Below are 22,395 nucleotides of genomic sequence, written 5' to 3'. Positions count from 1 at the left end.
CAGTAACCTCTCTTCAATGTGGAAATTAATGCGTGATATTGTAATGTTTATTTGAACATACCCTCCTATTAACCTCCACCAGCCAATTGTAGCATTAACCTAACATACCAATTGTAAGCTCCTAAATCAGGTCCAGACACTTACTGCACATATGGAATACTAATTACGTGAATCTTCCTGCAAGCAGGCGCTTGAATAGCCCGAATGTGAAAATGGAAGACTGCTGGTGACGCTAACTTGAGATTCTGGCACCAACTTTGCGAGATGTCACTGATTTTGACAGCGTGTGCTCAGGGAGAGTAAATTGTCTATCAATGCAGAATGATCACATTGAGACAGTGAAATGCAATGCCAGGTAAAGATATTGAGAGAACTGCCCTGTACAAGCACTTTGTAAATTAATTAATGTACTACGAAGTCTGTGATGGCACATTTTCCATCGTTTGTTAATGGCTTAGGCATAAAATTTACAATGCAAAGGTTTCGCCATCATTTTCTGTCTTGCCAAGCTACTTTTTTTTGTGTCGGACGAATACATGTAAGGTTTTGAAAGAAGACCCTGCCATTCTAAACTATCTGATTATTTTTTTTTTAATTGTCTTTTCAAGTTGTGAAGCAGTTTTTGTTCTTTCACTGCTGCCCAATCCAAGGGCTTCTAACTGTTGTTGTAAACATCCACACTTTTTATCGTCCACTCTTGGGAGCATTAAAGTTACATCCAAGACAAAAATAGTCTAGCTAAACAACATATGAAGGCATTGAAATATCCAAGTGATTTCTGCACCTAAAGTTGATTTCAATGTTAAGAAAATTGCAGTTGAAGATGGCATGTCTCTCACTTTAAGTTGCCTCCTGAAGCACACCACACAGATACTGCTACTGTAATGGCAGTCTTGGAGGCCGTGCTGTAGTGCAGTAAGTGAGAACATCGCACGGGGAAAATGCCGCACTTCCATACCTGCCAACTCTTCCGAATTTTCCGTAAAATGTACGAATTTGGACACGTCTTACGATTTTACGAATGTCGGCTCAATTTTTACGGAAAAGTGGTTATATTCGCGAAATAGTTTTTAAAATTTTTAATAAATTCACACCGTTGCTGGTGGGTAGGGGCGCAGAGATGGAGGTATGCGCCGTAATCTTTATTGTCTGCAGAGTAAGGAGATTTTTCAATCTGTGACGTTGCCTTCGTCATCGGATTGTTGGAGTACCTGACGACGGCTGGAAGTCACTGGTTGTCGTTACCAGTGGCGCACCGACGGGGGGGATTTGGGGGTTGTAACCCCCCCCTGAGGCCGACCTAACCCCCCCTTTTGTTTAAGCCCTTTTTCTTTCCTTGCGCATTTGAGTACTGCAACTAAGATGTAAGACGCGCAATCGTCTGCACACCCACAAAAAGCGCATTTTTTGAGAATTTCCCGTGAAGAAATTGAAATTAGTGCTGTTTGGAAGGTATTGGCAAACTGTCAACCCCCCCCTGGCAGAGATCCTGGGTGCGCTACTGGTCGTTACTCTCAACATAGAGGTCCACCTGTACGTAAGTGGCGCCCCCAGAGACGACGGCGATTTTGGGTCGATGCGGCAGGCACAGTTTCGGTATGGGAGGCTGTGGCTAGTCGTCTTGCCTGTCACCTTCGCTAGGCTTTTTTCGCGACGCTAGGCTTTTTTCGCGAGTACAGTAAAAGCTCGTTAATTCGGACACGTCCTTTGGTCCCGACAGGCGTTTGCATTATTTAATGCAATGAAACTCTCGTTAATTCGGACGTATTTGGCCGCACATCGGTTAATTCGGACAATTCTTGGTGCTCGGCGAGCGCGGAGCGCCGCAAATGTGCGACGCAAACGAGCTATAACTAGAGTGTACTCTACCATAACGGCATTAGCGTCCACCGAAACGAAGCGACGGAGTTCAAATCGTACGGGAATGACAGCAACGCCAGGACGCTTCGTGCCTATTTGAGCCTTTAAAGCTTTCATTCTTGCGTTTGCCGGCGCGCATAGCACTGCATTGGCCGCGTGCCTTCAAAACTGCGTAGTCGCCATCCGTGATCGCGTTGATAGCGGCCGCGGTTTCATCCGCAGCGGTTGCGGTAAAAAGTAGTTTCGTTTTCACTAGTACACTCTAGTTTTCACTCAGTGTCCGTGCCGTCAGGGAATGGAATACGAACTCCTTGAAAAGACAAAAAAAAAAGAAAGAAAAGAAATTTGAGCCATTCCACGCCGCCGCGCGTTGTTTTCCATCCTTCTCCGCATCTCCAGCCTCGCGCGCCTCTGTCCCGTTGCCCTTCCGCCCCTCCGAACACGAATGGTCCGCGCCCATAGCTCTAAGCCACGCCACCCTCCGAAACATGAATGGACCGCGCCAAAACAACGTTAGCGTCCACCGAAACGAAGCGACGGAGTACTGGAATGACAACAACGCCGGAAGGCTTCGTGCCTATTTGTTCCTATTCGTGCCTAGCTTGCGTTTACCGCCGCACATAGCACCGCGTTGGCCGCGTGCCTTCATGACTGCGTAGTTACCAACCATGATCGTCTTGATAGCTGCTGCGATTCCGTCCGCTACGGTTGTGGCAAACAGTAGTTTCGTTTTGACTCGGTACGCACGTCGGCCGCGTGCCTTCATAACTCGGTAGTCGCCATGCATGATCGCGTCGATATCGACAGCGGTTTCGTCCGCAGTTGCAGCAAACGGTAGTTTCGGTTTGACTATGCGTGCGTCGGCCGCGCGCCTTCAGAACCGCAAGGTCGCCGTGCATGATCACGTTGACAGCGGTTGCGGTAAGCAATAGTTTCGTTTTTACTCAGTGTAAAGCTGTCGAGGATGAAGAGAGAGAGATTGCGGCTGTGAAGAGGAAGAGGCGCACCGTCTACATCGCGATGGGCGGCGACCCGGCGACATTGGCGAAAAAATAAACGGGATGTGCGCGCGCTAGTGAAAAGCCCGTCTCAGATGAAGACGCGCGCCGCGGCCGCAATGTGAAGGAAGTCGCGAAACCTTCGCCGCTGCGAGCTCTAATCAGTCGCGAGATGACGAGAATTGCAGCTTCCGCATTGCGTTTATGCAAAATAGAAACAGAATTTGCTGATTCATACTGCAAATAAGAGCGTGTTGACGTAGTAAGCATTTGTTTATTGTTTTCTTGATACCCTCGATAATTCGACATTCGGTTAATTCGGACATTTGTTTCGGTCCCGTGAAATCCAAATTAACGAACTTTTACTGTATGACCTGTTTTGTGGGCCTCGCTTTTTTTTGTGCGACGTGCTACTGCATCGGGCGCAGTGCGACTCCGGCACTCCGGTGTTTTGTAGCCGTAGAGGCTGCGAAGTGTGATGGCGTGCTCGAAGCCTCGTCAGTACTAGATACTATCAGTACTTCCAAGTGTGTTTGAAGTCGTACTCCTCGGCAGAATTCCCGTGCACGCCCCCCCCCCCCCCCCCCCCGGTCGCGAGTTTACGAATTTGAAAGTCTTGAGGTTGGCAGGTATGGCACTTCTATTAAGAGTGCTGTGAAGAGAACATCAGTGTGTACTACTTGAGCACAACCTCACTAATTGCGCTGATCTATCACTTTAGCTTGACTCATTGTTTGCCTTGTGTGCCCCTTTGTGTTGACGCCACTCTGAGATCCTTAGCAAGTTATTAGGGTGCCTTAATGAGTGCATTGATGAGTGAATTATATCGGTGTGCGTTGTGATGGCTGCCGAAACTCTATGCTGCCTTGCGAGCTAATGGTCGCCATCCTAACATTTCAATCTCTTATCTCATTAGGCGCTTTATAATTTTAGTAAGGCAGCAGTGGTTAACGAAATGCTAACCTCATTTTACCTGTTTGACCCAGGATGTGGATTTCACCCATTGCCGCTTGGGGAAATTGTCAAACCTGGATGGACTGCAACGAGTAGAGGTCAGTGAAGTGATATGTACCGTCTTCGACATGCCTTCTCTTCAGTGGTTATAGGGGTAGTAATACTAAAGTTCGGGCGTACGTGATCCTTCTCTGGATCGCACCTCGCAAAGTCACAGTCATTCGCTAGCACTTTCACAGCAGCCGTAACAGTCAGAGCTGTGACCCCTAACCAGTGGTTTGCAGTGAGTTATGACCACGGCAGGTTTAGCCCAGGGGGAATAGGGCGAGTCTTTAACTTAGGGTATTTTATTCACCTTAGTTTTACACACCAACAGTGGCACCAACACACAAACAAAACCACAGTGGCAGAGCGTTCCACACGGTTGAGGCAAAAGCTGCAAAATGGGGAAACACAAGAAGCTGATAATGGCTCGGCTCACCTAGCATGGATCTGTGTTTGGGCCCTGGGACGGTTAGTCGCTCACAAAGGCCAGGCGCTGCAGGGGGAACGGCGTGTGGCAGTCTCCGCGGCTTAGTTGAGTTGCAGCCAGTTGCAAGCTCGTCAGCTGAAAAACAAACGCATCCCAGGAAATGCGCTTCTCCTGAGCGGTGGAGAGGGAGTTTTGACTGCGGCGTCGTGCCACGACGTGAAAAGTCGCAGGAGCAGCGAAAAGTGCCCTCTCCACGCAACCTTTCTGCGAGCTCGCACGTATTTATCTCGTGGCAACCATGCACAGCCGCTCCAAAGGTGTCGGAATGCACGTGCATTCCTGCCTGGTGTAGAATAGCTTCACCATTTGCTGTGGAGGCTTCCACGGCTCATCACGTCTGCCTTCAGTGCTACAGTGACAGACAAGCAATGAGTCAACAACGTTTCAGCTGTTGCCCTTCGCATATAAATGAAGTGCCAAAGTTAGTATTTCATGTTTTTTTTTTTTTTATTCAAGATGAGTGTCAGAGGAGTTATGCAGTTGACTTGGTCTAAATTCAGGATTATTTATTCCACCCATCTTTCAGTTCAGTTGTGTAAAGTGGCAAAGGGCAACCATGCTTCCTAAATAATATCATATAATTCAAACCTCTAAATGGACCTCGTTTTTATTTTAATGTATTTAAAAAAAGAAACAAGATTTGGCATATGCTCCTGCATCCTCTGCTTTAGAATTTCACTACCAATGGATGGAATTGCAATTCATGTGTTGATAGGGGAAATAAGTGTTACTGTGTCTGTTTGCTTTGACTGAAATCGCCAAACGTGTCTTCATTATCAAATTATGGAACACAAAGGAGCCCAGCCCAATAAGTTGCCCTGCTGCACAGATTATTCATGCTGTATTCTTTAGTTGCCAGATGAACCAGGCAAGCATCAATGCCAAGTGTATATTGAAAAAAATGCTATCTTGTAGCAAAATTTCAGTGCAGAGAAAGGGGGGCAAAATACTTTAACTTGTCAAAATAAAAATGCACATGACTGTTTGTGGGGACTGATAGCATTAAGTTAATACCAACTTACCGTGGTAGCAGACTTATGACAAAATAATCTCACCTCCTTTCTAAATGAGTATGTAAGATTTAAATACCCAGTGATATTAAGTCTCAAAATTTTGCTGTACGGTCCCCAGGTCCCCTCAAGTTGTTTATGACAATTTTTGGCTGAAGGAACCCCAACTAGTGCGTTGGAAATAAAGTAGTTTGATGGTTTGATGAAATGCGCTGCCTTGCTTTTTTTTTTTTTTTTAGGTTTTAATATTTAGGAACAACCTGCTCAAGAAGATTGAAAATGTGCACATGTTGATAACATTGAAGGAGATAGAGTTCTACGACAACCAGATTACAAAGATTGAGAATCTGGATGCTCTGGTTAATCTTGAGTGAGTACTTCATTTTGGTCTTTTTCTAAAAGGATGACGACTTCACTTGAAGTTCAAGTAACAAAGTTTCATTCTGCTTTGCACTAGCCTTTTAGAGCATTTTACCACAGTCACACCTTGATATAAGACACACAGGTGTAAGAGCTTATTGGATAAAAAAAAAAATTTTTGAAATATTGTTAGTCATGATTTATTTCAATGAGTATTCTTTTACAGTAATGAAACAGGAAGTGTAGGATCTGGTGTAGTATTGGTCATAGTGGCCAATATTTGTTTGCGTGTTCTTCAGAATATGTGTTGGGATACTGGAGATGCCGAATACTTCGCATGGAGCAACTTGAAATGGCACATTCTTGATGCACATGCACATTTCGGCCAGCAGATTGGCCTGGCTGCGCCACAGATGGCAAGCCAACATGCCAATCCAGTTTGATCACACCAATCTTACGAGTGCATATTAACGGCAGTTTAAAGTGCTTGTTGGTAATATAATGTTGTTCCCGTGTCATGTATGGGCACAGCGATTTCACTGTCCCATCAGACGCATCACGCTTGCATTTCTATTGCATAAAGCCGATTGCAATTTCTTTATTTATTTCCAATTTAAGGGCCCGAGGACATTACATAAGGGGAAGTATTGACTCGTTCTGCAGTAGCTTGGAAAAATAAAAAACACAATAAAGATAATGACAGACCAAATAATCAGAAAAGCAAGAATACACTTTGTCAATAATGATTCAGTTTTAGCATAATGTTTTAACTTGTGAGAACACATTAATCAGTGCTAACTGAAAAGAAATTCTGCACACTCTTTGTTTCATTAACAGTATTAATTAACTTAAGAAGAAAGACATACACAAATTTACACAAGATTCGAGCCACACCGCACCTTCAATTGCATCTTGTAGTCTGATGTATCATGCTTGTCATCTGAAATTATGTGCTAGTATTTCGGCAAATTTTTGACAATCTGCACATATGAAAATATTGTCAGGTAAGGGAATTCCATAGATTAATTGTATGGGATGAAGGGGGGGGATTACTCATTGCTGAAGAATAACAACGTACACTAGCTAACGGATGGCTGTGACTAATTCACGTTGAAATGTTCAAGGCCAGTTTTAACAGTGTGTGCTTTGAAGCATTGGGTTTTCGCCAATGTATGCATGTACACTTATAACAAATGTAAATAACAAAGGGCTCTCTCTCTCTCTTTTTCTTTTTTGTTGGACGCGACTGTTATATCGAGTTGAACTGTATATTTCCCAGCGCCAGCATGGTGCCCTGTTGCTGGGATGACCTGTCCGTATTTGTTTTTCATTCTGATGATCTTTAAAGGGTGTAAAGCTCAGACCCTATGAACACGCTGCTGGCTTTCACAGCTCTTTCACTTATCATTGCCATATGGGGCCACCCTAGCAGTATCTGTCGTCTTTGCTGAAATGCTTGCTAGGTGGACAGACAATTTCATTTTCAGCCATGGAGCTATCGGTGAGCTGTAAGGGTTGTGCCCCTTACATACCCCTTACATAATGGGCTATAAGGGATAGTGCCTAAACCATTGACAGTTTGGTAAAACGTATTTGTCACAGCTAATTTAAAATGTTGTTCATCATTAAGAGCAGTACTTATGGTTGCTTAGGGGTATGTAATGGTATGTAATGCCAAATCAACCTTTTTCTTTTCCTGACCTCAGTCGAACTGTTTAAAAGCTGTGTAGTTAACTTAAAGGCTGCATAATGATCTTTTTTTTTTTTTTCTTTGCACATCTGTGACCAAGAACTCTGGACATCTCATTCAATCGGTTAACACACATTGAGAACCTTGACAAGCTTGTGAAGCTAAAGAAACTGTTCCTGGTGAACAACAGGATTAGCAAGATTGAAAACCTTGATCATCTTGTCAACCTTGAGTTGCTTGAGCTGGGTGGCAACCGAATCAAGGCAAGTTTTGCACAATTTCGCTGCGTTATAGCTCCACCTTTTGAACTATTTGCTCCCCCACGTCTTTTTTCCTTCATTTTTACTTTTTGATGTGATAATGGTCTTAATCAGTCCGTGTTTCATTGTGCGCTTCATTGTTCATAAGGTCTGCCTATTGGAAATAGTTATTTGTAGTGCTCCTGCCAAAAAAACAACTATGTGCCATAGTCTCAACACCTACTAAAATCATATTATAGTCTGGGATTCATTTATCGCATAAAAAATTTACTTAATGAGGTGTGCAGACTTTCAGATCTTCTGTCTCGGGTATGAAAAGAGCAGCAATATTTTATGCTGATAATTGTGGTAGAAAGGAAAAGTAATAGCAGTGTTGGTAACTTAGCAAGAAAGTTGTCAAATTTAGTGAGTTTTTAGTTATATGGACAATAACTTTTTTTGTTATTTGGTGTCTTAGCTACATTTCTAGTGAATTTTTGCAAGCCAAGCAATGTTTCGAATTGCTTCTCTGATCATATAAGTCTACTGTATAAGCGCAGCTAAGTTGTGAGAATTTCCGTAAGTGCACACTGCCCTGGTGGAGGTAGCCATCTTTGCTCTTACGTTCAGCACTTTCACAACGTTGTTTTTACCATCCCAACATTTGACTCGTCACTGCGAGAATTTAAAGCTGTCATTGAAAATAACGAGGAAGACGTCTAGGAATAATAAAAACGAACAAAACATTTAAAAAGGACAATTTCAAATAATTCATCATCATCACTTAGTGACGTTCTTGTTAAATACCTATGTAGTGTTTTCAGCCGCAGCCTCGCGACATTGTCCAAGAAGAAGTTACCAACACTGTGTGGTAGTGACTCAGTATGCAGATTTACGACTGTCCTTGAACCTTCACTTGAGCTTTTCATTTTATATCACTTCGTCTACTCATTTTTTTTTTCCTCTGTATATTTAGGGTGCTGCTTTGTTTTCACTTTTAAACCGAGACAATATTGTCGACAGAACCTGTGGCTGGTACACCTCTTTGTCACGCTTGTCGGAGCATGCAAGCAGTGAGCTGGAGAGTGTGGCAGTGACGTTTAAATGGGGGGCACGAGTTAAGCTTTGTAGAATGTAAGGAGCAAAGATGGTTTATCCTGCGATATGTGCTCAGTGAGAGGCCATTTTGAGACCACAAACACTCAGTAGTATCAGTACCATCATTCAGAGCACACCATTTGCGATCCCTACATGGCTTTGATTCATTTAGGGGGCTCATGAGAAATAATTATACTGTTACCATGCTTTCGCTACAATAAGTTGTTTAATGCATATGCCAGTAAAAAGAGTGTCCAGCTGGCTATGTTCACATATAGTAAAACATTGAAAATACTACTTGCTTGGATGAGAGTAAAGTTTGTCGACACCACTAACTTGGTTTTCTTAAAGGCATTCATGAAGATATGATCTCATTTGTACTAAACTTTTAAGTTTTTTAGCGTCTGCCTTTTTTAAAGCATACCAGACAGTGTAATGTGGCAGATTTCATTGATATGTAGTTTATAGGGCATTTTCACTGACTCAATGACCCCAGCTGAGACAATTAAACAACACGGTTTCAGAAAAGGCTTTTCGTGCAGACACGGTTACTCGAATTTACAACCGATATCCACCTTAACATGAATCACTACTTACAGACCAACTGCTTATCCCTCGACTTTTCCAAGGCTTTTGATCGTGTTTCACATTGCCGTCTCATATCTAAACTTTCTGCGTTAAATTGGGACTCCTGTACAACGTCATGGCTACGCAACTTGTTGAGCAATTTACATCTGTTAATGACTTCGATTCCCCCAAATGTCGCGTTAATTCTGGTGTGCCGCAAGGAAGCGTCCTTGGGCCTCTGTTGTTTTTAATCTATATAAATGATCTGCCTAACCACATATCGTCTTGAATACAAATATTCGCCGATGATTGCATACCGTATTTACACAATTGTAAATCGACTCGAATGTAGGTCGACCCCCCCAAAATTGCATGTCTCAAAAAATAAAATTGTGTGTGTGTGTGTGGGGGGGGGGGGGGGGGGGAGAAAAACCACGCGAGTGCATTTCACACAAGGGAAATCTATTCATGGGGTTGCTAAGACTACTCATCGTCACTAGAGTTGACCTCACTGGTACTGCTGCCGTCATAGATGCTGCGGTCCCACAGCACGTCGTCATCAAAAGTGAGTCCACACTTCGCGAACGACCGCCCCACGACATCGCGCGGTACAGCCCCCCACGCAGAGAGGACCCACCCGCACACAGTAGCCAAAGAGGCCAAATTTTCTCGCGCTGAAACCGCCACTGCCACACCACACGTTCACTGACTCCAGACTTGCGTCCCGCTGCGCAGTTGTTAGTTTCCTCAAAATGGAGGATAGCAGCCCGTTTGAACGCTGCTGAGAACGAGCGCTGAAAGTTCTTGGCACTCATGACAGGTGCGACGATTCAGCACAACAGCAGAAGTGACAGACGCGCACGGCCGTCGAAAACAATCGTATCTCAAAGAAAAGCTCTGCCGCCAACTACTAATACCCCCCAATCGACGGCTCTTCCGCCAACTACCAATACCCCCCAAACGGCGGCTCTTCCGCCATCTACCAATACCCTCTAAACGGCGGCTCTTCCATGATCGATGCTCCCACAAGAGCCGTGCGCTCGTGGTGCGCGCAATCAAAATGTATGCAATACAATAAATTATTACGCAACGCTTCTACCGTAACCATAAAAACGTAGGTGCAAAGTTGTAACCACGCCGTAGCGCCCCTGATTTCTCATTTCTCTTGCCGTTACTAGCGGTACACGGTTTGGTTTCGATTCTAAGTCGACCCCCCAACATTGGATTGCCAAATTTGAAAAAATGGGTCGACCTACAATCGTGTAAATACGGTAATCTACCGTCAAAATAACCAACAGTGATGATCATATAGCGCTCCAATGAGATCTAGATATCGTGAACTAGTGGTGTAATACATGGCTCGTGACACTAAATGTGTCAAAGTGTAAAACAATGTCTTTCACCCGTAAACCTGTTAATTTGCAGTTTATCTACCGCATTAACAATAGTATTATATCCCCAACTGCACAATATAAGTATCCTGGCGTGCACCTTACGCCTAACCTAACATGGTCTGAGCACGTTACGTTTGTCTCCGCCAATGCATCCAAATCATTCGGGTTCTTGCGCCGGAACTTGCGCAGTGTTCCATCTGCCTTGCGTAAACTGGCTTATTTAACATTCGTGCGACCCGAGCTTGAGTACGCGTCTCCCATTTGGTCACCACATCAGAAACACCTAATTGACGCATTGGAAATAATTCAGAATAGGGCAGGTTGTTTCGTTACTTATAATTGCAGTTCCCAGTCTAGCATAACGCAGATCAAAGCCTAAATATCGTTGCAGCCATTGAGTACTCGCCGTGATATCGCATTGCTGTCATTATTCCATAAATTCATTCACTCTCACGGAATATCCCTACCATGCTTGAAACACCACGTCTTCACATCACGCAGATTGCATAATAATTTCAGCCGTGCCCGCGTATGTGGCATGACGCAAGCATTTAACTTTTCACCACTGCCTCGCGCTATCCATCTTTGGAACAGCCTTCCTGATAGCATTGCGTCGCTCACAAATCATGACGCTTTTTGCTGTAATTTGACAAAACATTTTCTTCACACTGATCGCAGTTAGTACATGGTTACTTATCAAACCAGTTATGCTTTCAATGCCTTGTCATGCGTTGTGCCTGTGTTATTTTTATTTCTTGTTTACTTTTTCTTTCTTTTTCGCTTTTTCAATATTACGCAATGTATAAAGTCCTTTGTAACTATGTAACATGTAATGTAACTTTTTTCACTTCTTGCTGTTTTTATGCAATGCTTATCTGTTCATTTCTTTTTTTGAAAATCCATGTGGTTTTTGTTATATGCAAATTTCTTTGTTTTGTGCCAATGTTTGATTCCTTGTAGCATCGATATCTTTTAACCGATTGTATTGTAACATATGCCCCCCTCACCCTATGCCTCTTCGTTTGCCTGTGAGGTCTTTCTAAATAAATAAGAAAATGCAAGTGCAGAAAATTACATAGCTACAGTAAAACCTCGATAATTCGAACTCGGTTAATTCGAAGAATTTGAGTGGTCCCGTCATTCTCAATGCAAATTCTACCGGATAATTTGAATGGCCCGCGCGGCTCTATTCGGATAATTCGAAGTTTCCGGCTAGTAGCAACGTGTGGCGGTTAGGTTAGGGCGCTCCGTACAGTCGCCAACCGATTTTCCGAGCTCGTGGGGACTGAAAAATAGTCCAGAAAACTCATTCGGCCGAAAAAAAAAGTTATTAGTGCGGCTTAAAAAAAATCTCTAATAATGCCCTGCCTCATACTACGCTTGGAGGGGATCGACTTGCTTGGATTTGCGCAGCAATGACGTCGTCTCTGTGTACAGTCGACACGAACGTCACCGCGATGGCGATCTCCGCCAACGGAGTTCGCCATGGAGATCCAAGAAACAAGCTTCGCACCGCTTAGCTCTCGTGAAGGTACAGGAGGTAGCGCCGATCACTGAGACATGGGTCTCCGAGACACCTGCTCAGTGTACACGCCACGTTCAAAATAGCAACCGAAACTTGAGAGAAAAAAACTCACTGAATTAACACGCGTGGTGTCAGCGCGCACAAGCAAGCGCGACCGCCGCAGCGAGCGAAGGTTCGTGCGGTCTATCGCTTCAACGGAAACTGAGCGGCGAGAGCACAGCGCATACAAAAGGTTAGAGCCGTCTGGAGATCGCTTTCAAGATATGGTGCGTGCGAGAAACCGCTCCGGCACTAAGTACGCAGTTGTTAGAAGAGTAAAAGTTGCCCCCCCCCCTCCCTCCCTCCCTCCCATACCCCCACGGCCTTTCGCACGAGGGAGCAAGTCGCGTTTACGCTCCGCCGTGCGCTCGCTCATGAAAGCGCGCATCCCCCGCGCGCTGTCACTCGCACATACGGCGGGCGCGCGGCGATGATTTTATCGCTCTTGGACTTTGTATGGATCCTCAGGGCGGCGACGCTGACGGCAAAAATCCGCTTGAAGTGTCCATATAATTGCTGTCGCAATAAAAAAACATCCCACAATAAATGGTTACAACGATAGTGCTGAGCGCATATACTAAGAAAAAAGAAAAAGTGCAGTACTCTGGAGCGTTTTGTCAGCCAAGGAAGAGCGGGCATGGCCTCCGAGACTGGAGGATTGCGCAAGCTCTCTATTGATATCGCGCATTCCGATCTTGGAGGCTATACAGCGAGCCACTGGAATCTAACTAAGCCAGTTCAAAATCCAACATGGCGGCCTCCAAGATTGGGTAGCGCGGCTCGGAAAGAGCAATTTAGTCCGCAAAATCGAACTTTGGGGTCTCAATTCGTCCGAAAAATTGGGTGCAAAAATGCATGAACTCGATGGGAACCCTACCCTGATGGTGCATTTTTGAAGTCCGAAATATCCAGCAAATCTAAATTTTTGGAGTCAAGCACCACCACGCCCGCTTTCGCGGCAGTGGGCTTCTTCGATTTTCGGCGTTCTGGCAGCCCGCTGGCAGCCAGACGGCAGCCACCTAGTTCCGGTTATGATAGGAAGTCACGTGAGCTGGAATCCCAAGACAACCCGGAGCTACCCGAAGTTTGCAAAATCGAACGCCGGGACAGCGCTGGCCGCGGGATAAATGTAAACAAGCTACCAACATGGCAGCGACCGGCGTCGGCGGCGCGCGCGCGGCGTAGTCGGCCCGTTTCTGCGTTGCCACCGTGAAAATATACAGCTGTGTTCGGGAAAACCATCACTTTTGCGAGATTTCGCGCGACTGGGCATCTCAATTTGCACAGCGTGACAAACGGCCTTCGACGAGTCCGATGCCAAGACGCAAAATCGCACGTAAATAATTGCAAAAAAGCGATCGCTCGGGGATGCCTCGAGGAGGTCGGCCACCGGCGACATTTGAAGTCATTTGACAAGGCACGAAAAAGCGGGTACGTCATTACGCGTAAAATTTTGTGCCGATCGACATGCTTGAATTCGATTTCAGAAAGTTTGTTTCGGTTGATAGTGCTCCTTTCAATTCAGCTCCTGTGCTGAAGGAGCTGGAGCTGCGGCTGGCGCATGAAAATGCACGCCACCTGTGACCATCGAAAAGCTTTATAATGAGAGCAATAATTAACCTAATATACGCGTGGCCACTACTCATCTCAGTGCATTCCTTTAACATCAACGGCAGTTTCGAGCTGCCACCCAAGCATACGACGGATAGACGGAGCGAACGTGGGCTAGCTGCGACGCCTTCGCTATATATCTGCAGAAAAATTATATCGCCGCATATACGCGAGCGATGTGAAAAGGGATACCACTAGAGAAAGATGAACCGAAAAGGCACCGCGATGTGTGGGAATTGAGCGTCTACAACTTCGCGAACAACTTGCGCGGAACACGATGAAAATACGATGCAAGCATAATCGACAGCGCCGCGCGCGCTGTTTACGGCGGGGAAGAAGAATTCACGGCATACACACACACACACACACACACACATACACACACAAAAGAAAGTTTCAAATGGTTCGCCGCCGCTCGTATGGCACCGCCTCGCAAGGCGGAACGGTGCGTTAGTTCCCTAGTAAGATAACGCTAGAAGCAACGCAATCAGCGATCCACGCACCGCACCGACGAGTACGGGAGACGAAGTCCGAAACCACAACAACCGGGGCGGCGCGCGCTCGACGCAAGCCAGGAGCGAGGTGAAAGTCGTCAAGCGCCTGCGCTGCAATCCGTCGAGTCCCCACAAAGATGGCGGCGAGCGCTCATCGCCTCTTTTTGTCGTCTGCTAGCCAGAGAACTTCCAGAGAGCAGCCAGAACAAAATCGTCCTGGCAGGTTCTGGCAGCCCGCGGGTAGCCAGAACCGTCCAGCCCGAGTAAAACGAACGCGCGGCGGAAGTGCGTCACGCGGTCGGCGGAGCAACCCGAGAAAAAACGAAGGCGCGCTGGCTGGCTCTGGCAGCCCGCGGGTAGCCAGAAGTGGAAAATCGAAGAAGCCCAGTAATCGATTCCGTGAACATCGTCCGCTACTTAGTTGAGTGCAGTGCGGGTGATATTTGTATGCTACGTTTTTTGAGCCAGCTGGAGAGCATGGCACTAGGGGCGGCGAACCAGCGCGCCAAGTAATCCCGCATTGGTGATTACTTTGAGTAATTTTTCTCGTACATGGAAAATAAAGGTGATTTCTTTTTGCGGCAAGTTCTTTCTTGTTTTCTTTTTTTTATTATTCATTTCGGTTAATTCGAAAATCCGCTTAATTCGAAGAATTTTCGCGGTCCGGCGACCTTCGAATTATCGAGGTTTTACTGTATTTGTCACATAAGTAGAGATTACATGTTCCTGCTATAGTGGCAAGTGCTAATTGCAAGTGCAATCCATTGAGCAGTGTAGTTGATGCCAGTAGTATGATTTCGTTCTTTCTTTTATTTTTATCGCGATAGCAGTTATATGGGCATTCCAGGCAAATTTCTGCCGTCGTCATAGCCGTGAGGTTCCTATAAGGTCAAAGGCCGATAACATCGTCGCCGTTTGCTGTATGTGCGAGTGAAAGCATGCGAGGGTGAGCCGGCGATCACGGCTCAATCTCGCTCACGCGAAAGGGAGGAAAGTTTGCCGCAAGTGCGCAGTCTTTCATCGCGTGTGAGGCACCCAACATTGCAAGGCACCGAGCGGAGGAGAGGGAGGAAGGGGGGGCGGGCGTCCTACTCCGTCTGCAACTGCGTGTGTGGCGTCTGTGCGCGGCTGTATCTTGAGAACGACCTGCGTTGGGGGCACAGTCAACGTGCAGCGGTGGCTCGTAGCTTTATGCGTGCTGTGTATTCTTAGCACTCAGTTTGCATTGAAGCGATAGACCGCACGAAGGTCACTTCGCTCGCTGTTGCTGCCACATTTCCTCACGCCAGCGTTTTGACAGAGAGTGTCCGCGGTCATCAAGTGAGATGCATTCATGTTTGCTGTGTACGCTCATGCCACGCTTGTTAATTTAGTTAGCAAGCGAATGTTTGCAAGTTGATACGGCCGATAAAAGTACATCCTTACTTTGTATGGCTCTCTGTTAATTTGCTATCACAATCAATGTTTTGCCTTTTGGCGAAACTTCGACTTTTTAAATTAATTTCTAACAGCAGGTAATTTTGATATCCTTTATTCTTTCATTTTTGCAGTGTTTTGTTTGCGTGGCTGTAGTTCTGTTGCTATGTGCAGTTCTTAGCTGCCATATCCCCTTCAGTCACGGCGTACACAAATACGCGACTTATTTTCGCAATTTCTCTGCAGTGGTGTCAAGGAATAGATCGCGAACATTAAGCTTATAGTAACTTGAAAATTCCGTTTACCTAATGCACCTCCATTTTATTTCTGAGTGAAGTGTGTCACTATAGACGACCGCTTTGGTGAAGGCACTACCGTGTTTGACGGGCTGTTCGACGTGAAGCGGTTTGGTAGCAGCTGTGAAATAACTTTTTTTCCTTTCTAGTAATGCTTGCAGCAAATAATTAAATTGTGTATGTAATTAGAGCGGTTTACTAATTTTATTTTATGAAGAAACGTAGTATGACTGACTGATCACTAAGCAAATATTCGATAACTCTATAATTATAATGAGTCATCATAATATGCACAAGGAGTCCTTCCACTACCTAGATTTGCTTTCAATGGAGCATGCAGTACCTTGGCATAAATATTTGTAAATTTCATACATTTATCGAAAGTCTATCATAATTCGTGACTGAAGGGGATATTAAGGAGGAAGGTTTCACTGTGGTCATGGCTCATTGCCAATTACAGGTCATTGAGAACTTGGACCGGCTGGTAAAAGTGAAAAGCCTTTTCTTGGGGAAGAACAGGATCTCCAAGCTTCAAAACCTTGAACCTCTTAAGCAGCTGGAACTTCTCAGTATTCAAGTGAGCTTTTTCTTGATGAAGCTTAGCGTTTGTGTATGACCACACTAGTTGGAAGCAGCATGGTGCTGCTGTTAAACAAAGGAATTCAAGTGCTGCTCGACACTCTGCCAGATGAGCGGTATGTGGTAGCACCACACAGAAGATCCATATTCAGATAAAGCCTGCAACTTACCACAGTGATGAGCAATGCACAGGGTAGAGACGTAACTTCTTTAGTAGGGTGAATTAATCGTGCATGAAATTTAGTCAAATTTGTTTCGATGATACATGAAGATTTGTCAAATTTGTGTGTATTATACAAAAAGGTATTAAGGCAAATTGTCATTTAATAGTTGACAACGCACCAGATACTTCCATTATGTTGTCATCTTCAAGATATCGGCTCTAACAACACAGGGCAGAGGTGTGTAAACAGCACACTGATGTTATGTCCACTGACTGGTTAGTTAGTGGACTGTGCGTGAAACACATGTTCCATAAGCTCGAAGACAGGTTTTTATTGCACATTATATAGACATTCTTGCATTATCCACTGCGCAAAATGTAGCAGGGACACAACACTGCAAGCTGTCTGCAATCAGACGTGGTCATGGTGACTGACTTGTTCTACATTCTGCTTGCATAAGATGGCAACATTGTGCACAGCTCTTTGCCAACAGCCCATTGCTCTTACGAGTTACACTTAGTGTTAAGCTTGGACCTGTATATCGTGAGCTGGATGGTTCATAAGCTGTGGGCTGTCATGTTCCGCCATGCTCTATGCGTCGTCTTGTTCACCCATCCCACGCTGCACTTGTAAATGATGGCAAACTGAAAGACGTAACTACCTGTAGCTTTTCTATTTCTTAAATGTTTCGGAAAGGAGGTGCTCAGGCAGGGCTGGCGGCATGTCTTGGAAGGCTAGATCTGCCTGCAGGCAACAACATTCTTCTCCTCCTCCAGCATTTCAGAATTCGGAGGGGCCACAAATGCCTGAAATACAGTCTCCAGGAGAACAGTCGCAGGATGACTCAGTGATGTGTGTTCACACATGTGACTTATGGGATTTGCGACATGTGACTTAAGGGATAGGTCCAATGCAATTTAGAATGCCCGTCATGTTGACACTGCAGTGGCAGTTCCCAAGATCCTAGCTTCACAGTGGCTGTCAACATGTGCAAACTCGAAATCAGGTGTTTGAAGGCACCCCATGCCACACAACTGGCAATGCTTTATTCGCTTGCCTTAGATACGTCTTTATCCCATTCCGTGAGAGCATATTCAGTACTATAATTCAGCTAACTGGTTTTATCTCCTTTGTAAAACAGTCGAACCTCACTATATAACAAGATCGCACCCGGCACGAAAATTACCTTGGTTACATTCGATATTCGTAATAAGCATGTATTCATTACATGCTGGTATCGGCAAGAAAATTTCAAGCTTTAATTTCTTGCCTCAGATAATTCATTATATATCTGTGTTTGTTATATCGAAGTTCGACTGTAGTGTGCTCTCAACTTATCGTGTTGCATGACACAAATTTCTTTCAGGGCTGGTCCAGTAAAACATTGTTGATCTTTTCCTCCTAGAGTAACCGAATAGTGAAGCTTGAAGGGCTGCATGAGAACAAGAACCTCTGCCACTTGTACATGTCTCACAATGGTGTCGAGCGCATCGAAAACCTTGAAAACAATGTGAGTAGTATCTCTCTTTTTTCATGCAAATGGTCTTGTTGGCTCTTGAACAGACTACGAACCCAAAGAACGCTCACTGAGTTATATTCTCATCTTGATTCACGTGTTGCGGTGCAATGTAAATGTGGGAAGATTTCATTAATTCACTTAATTCATTCCATAGTTATGGTCTTGTAGCTTAGAGAAAGAAGCAAGTAACATTGCCCTTACATTTAGCGCACTTTGCTATAAGTACACAAGCACTGTACTTTATAATCAGGCATGGTACACTGAGGTAAAATCAGGTTTTTTTCAGATACATTTGCGGGTTTCACATTTTCTTCAGCATTCGATATGGACATAAGAAATTGCCTATGAAATTGGTATGCCCTCTACAAAGTTTTGTCGGTACCTCTGGCATAAGAAAATAGAAAGATGTATCTAGAGCATTCTATTTAGCACGTACGTGAGATGTGACGTATTTAGCACTCAATGCCATCATCAGCTCCTTCCTTTTATCTTCATGTATATTAGGTTCAACAGTTTATCTTATTCAACTTCAGGGACTTAAAAAATGTACTTTTGCATTTGACCTGCCTTTTGTATTGACTTAGATGTAATTAATAACATAATTGACAAACCATAATTATTAACCTCTGAAATAGTTACATGTTAAACAGCATGGTGAACTCCGACTTGTTTAAATAAGGCGCTCTTCACTTGTAGTACAAATTGTAATGTTTTTTTTTTTTTTTTTTTATGGATGTTGTACTTTGCAATCGAAAATGTTAGAGGAACCAGAAGTGGTCAGTGGTACATTGAGTAGGTACTAATTACTGCAGATTGCATTTCTTCTTTGCTAACATCAGATTTCCTCTCATGTATGCAGGTAAAACTGGAAACGCTAGACCTTGCAGCCAACAGGATCAAGCACCTGACCAACATTAAACACCTTGTCAACATTGAAGAATTCTGGGTATGGAACTGGGACCTTTCTTGATGTCTCTGTTGAGCTCCTTCGGTATTGACATGGTGGGAGTTAGCATTACGTACGGTCTACTTTTCACTGAGTTGTATTCATGGCTCTCAATAGATAGATCCTGATTTACTGACCTGTGTGTCCTTGGCAGCCAATAAGATAAGTGCCAAGGCATTGTATTGAAAGAATTCATTTGTTATTGCATTCATTGTTTTGCCAAGAGCGATTTGGTTCTGGTCCTGCCTTGACGAAATCTCAGGCTCAGGTTAGCCGTGAATACCCGGGCATCAGAATAATAGGCGGTTTCACTCGGGATACTTTTGTACCTGTATCATTTCATTATTTTAGGCCCATTTACGTCACTATTGTAAGGAAGTTGAGTGCCATTCCAGTGTCATGGCCAATGGTTTGTGCACAGTAGATGCTCAAGCTCGAGGCAAGCTCAACGCGTTAGCGGAGCTCCGTTCATTGGTGCACTTTCACTAATAAACTTCTTGACAGTATCTGTAGTTTTCTCTTCTAATGGGCTGATATAGATGGATTTATGTACAGTTTTTACGTTGCAAGGCAACACTGAGGCTATGAGAGGCATAGTAATGGAGAGTCTGGATTAATTTGGCCGCTTGGGTTTCTATAACATGCAACTAAGGCTAAGCACAGAAGCATTTATGCATTTATGCCGTGGCTAGGGGTCGAACCTGTGACATCTTACTCAGCTGCAGTACTCCATAGCTACTGCGCCATCACTGTGGGTGAGCAAGGCAAACAGCCGGTTCTAAAGATCTTCACTGCTGTAATATGTCTTCTGCATGTTGTGTTTCCATAGTGTTTCCACATGCTGAATCTCAGATCTTGTTTCTTGCTAGTATTTCACTTGGTTTACGTGCAAGAGCCAGTGAATTCTTTTACAGATTTTTAAACCTCTAAAATGGTATGCGCATAGCTGCCTAATACAGTCGAGCCCGGATACTATATTGAATCTGAAGGGGAACATAAACAAGTTCGATATATAGGTAATTCAATATTTAAAATAAAAATTTTACACAAACATTTTTAACGGGATTTTACCGCTCCTCGTGATACACAATAATCGTTATATGTTGGTTCGATATATCCGGATTTGACTATATATTAATTTCTCTGCAAGCATGTACGCGAGACCAAGCTACATGCACTTCATACCAAATCATTCAATTATGCTTTCTTCCTTATGATGCTTCCCTAAGCTTGCTTACCCGCAAGTTCTCTCGTCCACTTAGTGGTCTCCAAAGGCCTCACTAAGAATTTTTTAAATCTAAGAATGCTCTGGAGAACTTTCATGTAGAGGGATTATTATGCTTCTTAATTATAATGTTGTGATAAGAATTCTGATAACAAGGAGCTGGATTAATTTCTAGTTCGAATGGCCACATTTTGTTTGGGGCCATTGATTGGGAATGCCCATGTATTCAAATTTTTGTGCACATTGGAGAGTCTAATGGTGATCATCAGACGCTCTTCATCACAGTGTTCCTTGTAATTAAGGCATAGCTGTGGAACGTTAACCTTGTCGTATCACAAAACAGCTGCACAATTTTTGGTGACAAGCAACTTTCCTGCATGTCTGATGGCATTATAAGAAATAATTACGCAAAGACATGGTTTATGAGCTCTTTTATATTTCTTTCTGTTTCTTTACTGCACAAATTCTGAAGATTGGGAAATTATCGAAGGTGCAAAAGTGGCATGCCATCACAACTGTTAAGTTTTGTCATATGACTGCTGTCTTTCTTATTTTTTTTTTTCTCCTTTACAGTTCAATGACAATGAGATAGAAAGCTTCGAAGACGTGGAGGTGCTCAGGAACTTCCCCAAGCTGGCCACAGTCTACTTGCACAGCAACCCCATTGAGAAGGACCCCATGTACAGGCGCAAGATCATGATGATATCGCCCACTGTGACACAAATCGACGCCACTATGTGCCGGAAGTAATCCACCAATTTACTGGACTGCACAACTTTGCTTCCACGCATCACAGTGACACAGGGTTTCATTGTCCACAGGAGGCTAGTGGTTCAAAACCTGGTTTTGTGGGCTGCGCCATACCAGCAGCGGTCATCAGGTAATAAGCTTGGAGGCTAAGCTTAGGAGCTGCGAAGCTGAGTTGCGAAAAGGGCATCAAGATAGGACAGAGGAGAGCAGAGACCTCTTTGTTGTTTCGTTTGTGTGCTAAATAAATGCTGCTTACAAGTGTTCACTTCTCCCATATGTCCTGTGAAAAGCTGGTTAACATATGGTATTCGTTTTTGTACTTATTTAGTGCAAGCACTCTGCTTGTAGGTTGTGCTGTGTTAATTGATGCCTATGAAATTCGATGGCAGGCCATCAGAAGTGTTAGTAAAGATGTGAACAAGGTAAACTGGCAGCATCATATAGTTAACTATCCGGTTACTGCCTGCCCACTTTGCCTGGCTTTATTTTTGTAAGAAGAGGTAGCTGCAAGCAAACTTGTGACGTATTTGCTCGTCTTTTAGTGTATTATACCTTTGCTTGCAATTTGCCAAAGGAAAGCACTCTCAAGAACCAGGTGTTTTTAATAAACTTAACCTATTCACAATATGCTTATGAAGACAGCATCTAGCATAGAATTAAGTCAGTATGCTTTATTTGCGCACTAAAGTGACATCCTTTGTATAATGAAGCTCTTCATTAGGATTTTAAAGTTTCTTCTCTTTCTTTTTGTGCTGGGTGATTCACATTACTAACGAACACTTCTGCATCTCATGGCACACCAGTTTGCTGTGTCACAGTGTATTTTGCTTACAAAGAGCTGTTTGAAAAATTTATTCTGGAGAGAGTGGGCAGTATGAATAAGTTTGACATGTATATATGTCTGCCAAATTTTGACATTGCAGCGCACAAATCGCCATCCCTCCTCTACGTCTCTTTAATGTAAATTGAGCTGCTGCTCTGTGCAAGAATAAAGGAATGTTTTTTTGGATTCACTTTCTCTTAGTGCTCATTTTTATGAATGAGTTCTTGTAGTAATATACTTGTTTTCTTCCAAAGTATATTCTGTATGTGGAGCAGTAGCAGTTAGCAGTGCATGTGGAGAGTGGGG

The 22,395-nt window shown here is 44.1% G+C and overlaps 1 protein-coding gene across 10 annotated transcripts in view; it reads left to right on the top strand.

Moving 5' to 3' along the window:
• LOC119445070 (protein phosphatase 1 regulatory subunit 7-like) overlaps positions 1-22,271 on the top strand; it is a 36,463-nt gene extending 14,192 nt beyond the window's left edge. For all 10 annotated transcript variants that reach the window (XM_049663974.1, XM_049663968.1, XM_049663975.1 and 7 more), the window contains 7 exons: positions 3,845-3,910; positions 5,594-5,724; positions 7,505-7,667; positions 16,544-16,660; positions 18,232-18,336; positions 19,205-19,291; positions 21,090-22,271. In XM_049663974.1, coding sequence (XP_049519931.1) covers positions 3,845-3,910; positions 5,594-5,724; positions 7,505-7,667; positions 16,544-16,660; positions 18,232-18,336; positions 19,205-19,291; positions 21,090-21,266 — 846 coding nt within the window. In that variant the 3' untranslated portion in view covers positions 21,267-22,271. The remainder of the gene's footprint in view (positions 1-3,844; positions 3,911-5,593; positions 5,725-7,504; positions 7,668-16,543; positions 16,661-18,231; positions 18,337-19,204; positions 19,292-21,089) is intronic.
• Positions 22,272-22,395: the final 124 nt, after the last annotated feature.

This window comes from Dermacentor silvarum, chromosome 3 (assembly GCF_013339745.2).
Source record: "Dermacentor silvarum isolate Dsil-2018 chromosome 3, BIME_Dsil_1.4, whole genome shotgun sequence".
Lineage (NCBI taxonomy): Eukaryota > Metazoa > Arthropoda > Arachnida > Ixodida > Ixodidae > Dermacentor > Dermacentor silvarum.
This window is presented reverse-complemented; position numbering and strand designations above follow the sequence as displayed.